The sequence below is a fragment of the Temnothorax curvispinosus genome, unplaced genomic scaffold (assembly GCF_003070985.1).
Source record: "Temnothorax curvispinosus isolate PA1 unplaced genomic scaffold, ASM307098v1 QBEX01004791.1, whole genome shotgun sequence".
NCBI lineage: Eukaryota > Metazoa > Arthropoda > Insecta > Hymenoptera > Formicidae > Temnothorax > Temnothorax curvispinosus.
Window position 1 is genome coordinate 53,349 of NW_020214571.1, and position 7,555 is coordinate 60,903.

The 7,555-nt window shown below is 37.8% G+C and overlaps 1 protein-coding gene across 5 annotated transcripts; it reads left to right on the plus strand.

The window, feature by feature from the left end:
* Nucleotides 1-739: 739 nt before the first annotated feature.
* On the plus strand, nucleotides 740-7,528 carry LOC112454116. Of its 5 annotated transcripts, none has more exons than XM_025015338.1 (7): nucleotides 740-1,123; nucleotides 2,565-3,149; nucleotides 4,535-4,830; nucleotides 4,986-5,285; nucleotides 6,022-6,205; nucleotides 6,314-6,670; nucleotides 6,997-7,528. In XM_025015338.1, the coding sequence occupies exons 2-7, from the start codon at nucleotides 2,790-2,792 to the stop codon at nucleotides 7,195-7,197; spliced, it is 1,698 nt and encodes a 565-aa protein (XP_024871106.1). In that variant the 5' UTR covers nucleotides 740-1,123; nucleotides 2,565-2,789; the 3' UTR covers nucleotides 7,198-7,528. The 5 variants fall into 5 exon arrangements, with proteins under 5 accessions (XP_024871106.1, XP_024871104.1, XP_024871103.1 ...); XM_025015336.1 differs by having other exon boundaries at nucleotides 741-1,123; nucleotides 2,524-3,149; nucleotides 4,983-5,285; XM_025015335.1 differs by having other exon boundaries at nucleotides 741-1,123; nucleotides 4,983-5,285.
* Nucleotides 7,529-7,555: the final 27 nt, after the last annotated feature.

The following is a 7,555-nucleotide window of genomic DNA, read 5'->3' on the forward strand; positions in this document are numbered from 1 at the left end:
GTTAATTAATATGGATAACCTTTAGAGTAAAAGTTATTTAAAATTAAATCTATTAAGAGAAAATCAGATACAAAATTTTCAAGACAAAAGAAAAAGTCTCTCTTTATTCTGAAAATTGAAAAGCTCCTCCCTGTTTTGAAAATTTTTTTATCTGATTTGTTTTTCTTTAACTGACTCAAATAGTCTCTGCTTAACCCTAACAATATATCTAAGTATGTCAAAAATATTATTACGCGAGTAGCTATATCACAACTCGCAGTTGCATCTGCATTTTTCATGTTTATTATTATTAACTCGAGCAGAGTAAGCGTAACTGGAGGCCTGTAGACGTGGTCAGTGCGAAGTTCTTAATTGCGGCCGTCATTGTCTTTATTTCCTCACCTTGCCGTCACTCGGTTCGTCTTGCGCATTCGCTTATATTCTCTCTTATACTTTTTTGCATCTTCATCTTTTGTTCTTTCTTCAAGCTTCATTTTATTGCATTTGCAGTTCAATAGTACTTTGTAACATACTTTTTTCCTTATAAATCCCTAGAAAGACTTGTTAGGGCAAATAAAACACATATACCGTGTATATTATTATTACACCCGTTAGTTTTCTATGAAAATACGTCATCAACATATGTATACAAGTTCATTTAAGTTAAACGCCGCGATAAATATATACATATCTACAGCGTATCGTGCCGACTGACAAAAGATGAAGGCATCGCGGTGATAAACACGTATGTGCTTCATTCTGTTCTTCAGTATGCTTGTGTCGATCGTAGGCGACGGATGTACATTGTCGTGCACGCGTTCCTCTGAACTCGCATGCTCCGGATATATTAATAACAAGAGACGAAACACGCTATTTTAGACGAAAATAAATTTTATCTCACGACAGAAATTATTTTTTATTAATCCCGAAAAGTGAATTCTAATTCGCGTTCTACGTTAATCATTGAAATTTACAAAAAGTGAAGTTTATAGAATGCGTGTGTGAAACGAGAAGAACGTATTGAATTAATGGGCCAAAGTGTAATTTAAATTGATAAAATGTGTTAATTATAATATAATAAAAATTTTGGTGGTTGTGTTCGAAAGTTAAATTATAAAGCAAGGATTACCCAGATCAAAATGAAGTACGTTTCTTTCGAAATATTGATAAAAAAGATCGATAAATAACATTTCATATATTTATTGATAAGATTTTAAAACTTAAAATTATATTAAACTGATTTAGGAAACCGCGTAATTAGCTATTAAGTGAATTAATGAAATTTTTAGTATTATTGAAATAGAAAGATTTGAATTAGAAAGAAATAGAACGAATTTTAAGTAAAAAATCATTAACAGAGATAAATTCAAGATATTGCTTAACAAACAGATTACAAAATAAATTTTTGCTGCTTTCATGTTACACTTATTCAACAAAAATCATGTAGCGTGCAGATAAAAATCTTTATTTGATAGAAAGTGATCTGATTAAATTAGATTTTGTCAGATAAAAATAAAAATTAGATTAGGTTATCAATTTCAAATATATTAAAATCTCAATCAAATGTATGTTTTATTGTCTAAATTTATTGAATTCTCTCTATATAGAGATTGATACATTTAAGAGTTTTTTCGGAACTAAATCGAGGTTTCCTCTTGACATTTCTATTTTGATTTCAAAATAAAACGTAATCTGCTGCATGTATCCACTCTCTTACCGCAGGACAGGAGTGCGGAAAAATGATGGGACTCGGAGACAAAAGAGCGAAAGAGAAAGAGTGAGGATAGAGAAGGTCTTCTTATAGTTCTCTGCCTTTAGGGGGGAAAAAAACTCGCCGGACAGGTTTTAAAGCGGGACAGGACCGGTGTGGGATATTTAACGTCTCCGTACATCGTAAATCTTCGAAAATGTACAATTAGGTGAATCGCGTCTATTCCGCGAATGCGGAAAGGCTTCTCACGGTTTTCTTTCGGTACTTTTTTTCCCACGGGTGTAACCGATCGATTCAGACAGAATCTTTACCCTTTTACGCGTTACGTCACATCGCAACGCAGAATAAGCGCGGTCACTCGGAGCACAAAACAAAAGACACAAGTCACATCTCGGCGCTATTATTTCCTATCTGAGTCCAATTGGCTGAAATAGCATCCTCTGCGATGATTAAAGTGTTTATTCATACAAACGTGCCGTATCACACCGATAACAAGACAAGATCTTGTCCAATTGACCGTAATAAAACTCCGATTATTAGAATATCGTTTAGTTAAATCAGGCATACGCTCTCTTTGAGACTGTAGACGCAATACTTTTTAGAACACATATATATAAATTTGCAATATATAAATTTAAATAAATATAAAACAGATAAGCATTATCCGAATTTAAATACATGAACGTGTGACATGTAACTCAATTGTTTTATATAGTTAAATTAACGATATTTTGAGTAAGAGCAGTGATTATAGGAATGGTTAAAAATGATTCACATTGAGTATACTTTGACACAAATTATACGAATTTAACAGTGTGTAATGTAATCTTTAGATTGCTATAGTCTTTAGTAAAAGAAGATGAATTCTCTATAGAGTGGAAGCATCGATGAACTAGAGAGCAAAAGAATTCGACATGTACCTCTTACGAAGAGGATGGTTTCCTGACGTGTCGTAAAACTGACGCGAGATGAATTGTACTCTCCACACGTCTCGTTCCGCCAAATCACAAAGATGCATATGAACATATAAATCGTACTCTCGTCGAATTTTCATAAAGAGTAATAATTCTCGCGCCGAGAGAATCGTTCGACTTCCGCGATGACGTCCATGCTGTCCGGGGAGGAGAGCAACACGGCGAGGATGAAGCAAAAGCTGATGAGGGACGCGCCTGCGAAGGAGGAGACGAGGTCTTTCCTCAACTTCTCGCGGGAGAACCTGAGCATCTCGCACTCCGACCTCGAGCAGGGCTTCAACCGATCGCGGCTCCTGAGACCGAGCAGGACCACGATCCTGAGCGTGGCCGCCCTTCTGGCCGTCGTTCTCTGCCTCGGCCTTCAGAGCTGGAAACTGTTGTCGAACACGCGCAAAATCGAGCAGCTGAGAAGAGACGTCGATATCCTGAAGCATCGGTTTCTGGAGCAGGATCTCATGAACGAGTTGAAGGCCTTCGAGGAACAGGTAAGTACCTTCGGCAAGTGAAGCGAGTTGGCTCGCTTGACCGCTGAATCCTTCCTCTCTCGTCATTCGGGAGAAGAAAGAGCAAATTACGTTTCTTTTTGTCCTATTCGCGAATTTAGCCAATGATCGTCGCGACGTGCGCCGGCACGAGAAAATTTAAGTAATGAACGAGCCATTGAACTCTCCATTTTATATGTGAATCCTTACGTATATATATATAAGATAGACGTGACTTATCTCTCCGTCCTTTACTTCGATCCATCCTTCCTATATAATAACCTTTTTTTTTTTAATTAAAGAAAAATAAACAGAGTTGGATTAGCGATTTTCTATAAGATTGGTGGCTTTCGCATTTCGAATAAAATATAAATGCAAAGCGCCTCGAATTATTTTGATTTTAATAACAGATCTAAAGTTAGATTTTTTTTTACTAATTGTGAAGAGAAACAGATATATAGTGAAACAAGTTTCTCTCGAAACATCACTTGCTGGCCGATACTGAAGAAATGCATTGAAATCTTAAATATATGACCAAAGGGGAAAGCGCATAACGGGTTTATTGGACAATTCTTTCAAATTGTAAAACAGGAAAGAAAAGAAATCGAGGTTGTGTGCTTACTGATCGCAGAAATATCGCGTTAATATTTAATTAGTATTGGAGTAAGGCTCTCTATATGAATTGAAATATTTTTCAGAAATATTGAAAAAGTCATCTTTTCCAGAATCTTTTATAGTTGTAAATTCTGAAATATATTCTGAGATTTCTTATATTCTATAATTTCCGAAGAAAACTTATAAAATGTGTAGAAAAGTTTAAGATATTTAAAGAATCTTTATAAATTTAAATTATGAAAAACTCTTAAAAGAGAAACCAAAATAAATAACTGAAATAAGAATAAAAAAGTATGAAAATTTCTTAATTATTTATTATTTAGTAATAACTCAATATTCGATTCCACTTATTGCACCGATAATAAAAGTTTGATTGATTCACGAGACTCTTTGACTGTATACACAAATACATAATTAAATTATTATATGTATATATTATATATTAGATATAGGAAAATTTGCGCAGTTGAAGTTGCTTCAGTCAATAACAAAATTTCTATCTTTATCGGGATTCCCCATTACACAGACACACAAAGCATTGTTCATGCCCCTTTTAGACGCAGCAATTAATTTAATTGTCTTCCAAAAGGAAACCATACCACAATTGCTTATTATTGATGCATTTCCTCGTATCGGACGTTTGTCACTAATGGACAATACCGATTTAACTACGTGATCATAATTACATCGCTCGCGACGGAAAATTTTTGTTACACACAGACCCTGAGAACCTCGGGAAACATTTTTACATGCGAATATACAACGCGTTGCAGCTATACGCCGAAGAGTCTACCGAGGATAATGATCCAGGCGAGGCGGACATTGATAACGCCGATTACGACTCTAATTACGACGATGATGGTTCCGCATCGCACGACTATTCCGGCGACTACCACACTCCGTTGACTTACGGCGCCAGGTCGTCGGATTTCCTCGACGTTACGACCACGTCGATACCGATACCCACGTCCCCGGACCCCGGCGCCAATGAGGACATGGTCAAGCTGCTGGCAGCCTTGCGCAAGGTCGAAGCGAAGCACTTCGAGAGGAACGTACGAGAGAATCACAAGTGAGATATTGGCAATGTATAGTAGCATTTTGTAATAAAACAGGTTGATTGAACGAAGAAGAAAAAAGGGTAGATTTGTAGTTATTGGATCTAAGACTTTTCTACAAGTCCGATATTAACCAATCGCGTTTAATTACGTTTATTGCACGCAGAAGTATCGAGCGGGAGCGTCCTAAGGGAGAACACAAAAGGCAATCGAGTCACGAAGAGAAGACGAGCGACGCAAACAGCACCAGTCACAAATCCGATGTCGTCGTCAGGGAGGCCACGAGTTTGGGATACGTCAAAGAGAGTGTCAAATCGAAGCGATCCGTGAATGATGGTTTGACTGACAACCCCATGAGAGACGCAACGAACGAAAGGCGACGTAATAACGGAAGAATCGTTGTATCCAGAACGCGTTCTTATGCGAGCGGCGAGAGCGACGTGAACGACAATCCTGGGACGGAATCACCGTAAGTAAAGGTCACCCAGCAAACACCAAGTAAAATGCAACTTGTGTGCAAATTAGAATTTCCTACTCAATACTGTAAATGCAATATAACACATGTGTTATTTGTTGAGTAGAAAATTCTAACTTGCATGTTATTCGATGCTTGCTGGGGACCCTCGAATAATACGGTAAACAAATCTTACTTTTTAAAAGTTTTTTTGAATAATTCCCTAAAACCAAATTTATATTATTAGGGATTATATTGCCCAATTTTATATGGATCTGGAGTCTTGAATATATTGTACGGTTTTCAATAACACGGAACCAATTAATCGTGTTAATCGAGGTATTTACATGAGCAGATAAAACGTGAGCAATTTTTCGTTCAAATGTCGGCTGAGCGTGACAAAATTTTAACGAGAATGTTGAAAATTCGAGAAATCTCTTAACAAATTTCTTTCAACCTTATTAAGCTGACTGGCTTTAATAAGCTGAATTCTTAGAAGTGTATGACAATCGTCAAGATTAAATTAGACCAATTGAACCTTCAAGAAATAGATAGAGAGACCGATGTAAAATTTGACATTTTTAATCAAAGGACTCCACAATTCTTATGGAAAATGAGTGACATTAACTTTTGATCAACATCACAATAAAATAGCGAAGCTACAGCCAATTTTGCCAAAAGCCATTTTTTTGTAAGAATTACGCGGAGTTCTTTATTTATCCTGTGTTAAGTCGACCGTTTTCTGCGACAGACATCCCCCGAAAAAGTATCACGCTCTGGAGACGATTCCCTCGGCGCGCCGTGACCGAAACGAGGAGACCACTCAGCCTGACAGTTATGGGAGCGATAGCACGGAAATTGCAGACAACAGAAGAATCAGCTGGCGAAGTCGCGACGTCTCGGGCAACAGAACCGAGATTCGCCGGCCCGTTCAGGTGGGTAGTAATTGCCAGGGGGTCGCGTCGCACACGGTAGATAAGAGCCGAGCATGAAATTCTTCACGGTGGTCGAGTGAACAACACAGAGCGTTGTGATTGAATTAGAACCACGAAGTGGCTGCACGGGAATATCGCCGGAGATTGACTCGAAGACATTTGCGTGCACCACGGCAGGTTTACGCGATCCACTACGGGGCGGACAGCAGCCTCTTCTCGACGCAGGACGAGCACACCGGCAACGGCAGGGCGCGGCACTACAACGGCATCTTCAGGGCATGGCAGCCGAGCGAGTGGGTCGCCGATCTCGGCATGAGCAGGCACTTCACGCTCGCCGGCGACGGCAAGCTCACCGTGCACGAGCCGGGATTGTATCTGGTGTACGCGCAGATCCACTATCTGGACGAGCACGACGAGAACGGCTTCCACATGCTGGTGAACGGCAAGCCTATTCTGCAGTGCATGGTAAGGATGAAAATGTAACGCTGAGAAAGGTACTTGTTGCACTGTTAAATATTAAAGAACGAAATTTAATCCAGTACCTTGAGTTAAATAACATTTTGTTATTTTTATCTACCATGTGTGTCGAAATTTATTATTTTTACTCCATTGATTTAGTTAAATTAACATTGTTTTAGTTAAATTAACATATTGTGTAGGAGCAGTGGCGTCCTACAAGATTAAAAATAACAGTGTAGTTGTAATGCGATAAAAATTGGCATAAACATATATCGAATGCTGTACACTTAACAAGATGTACAGAAATACAAAATAACAAATACAATTTTCAGGTGTACAGCCCGGGTATGGGACACAAGAGCCGCTCGTGTTTCTCAGCCCAAGTGACCGTTCTTCAGGCAGGCGATCACTTAATCCTGAAAGATATCGGATCAGCGAGATACACTCTTTTCCAGCATGATAAAAGTTTCTTCGGCTTAGTAAAAATTGGTGAACCCAGACAGCAACAGAGACATCCACCGACACGCCAGTAATTTTAAACGCTGTAGAATTATCAGCGCTAAAAAAGTGATATGCGATTTGTAGTCATTGATTTCCTCTATCTTTAAAAGTTATCTGTGAATTCACACAATTTGTAATATAATACATCTAATGTAATATAATACACTTGCGGGTCATACTGTTTCTTATTGTTAGTATAAATTTGTTTTGTAGGCTGCATGATCTTTACTGTAGGATTTTTTTATATTTTACTATTACGTTAATTATACTTGCTACGAATTGCCACGAATATGTTTAATTAATATTAAAGGTATTATAAAGTATTATATACGTATATACGACAGACACTATAGGTATAAAATATTTATATATAAGAGAAAATAAAAAATA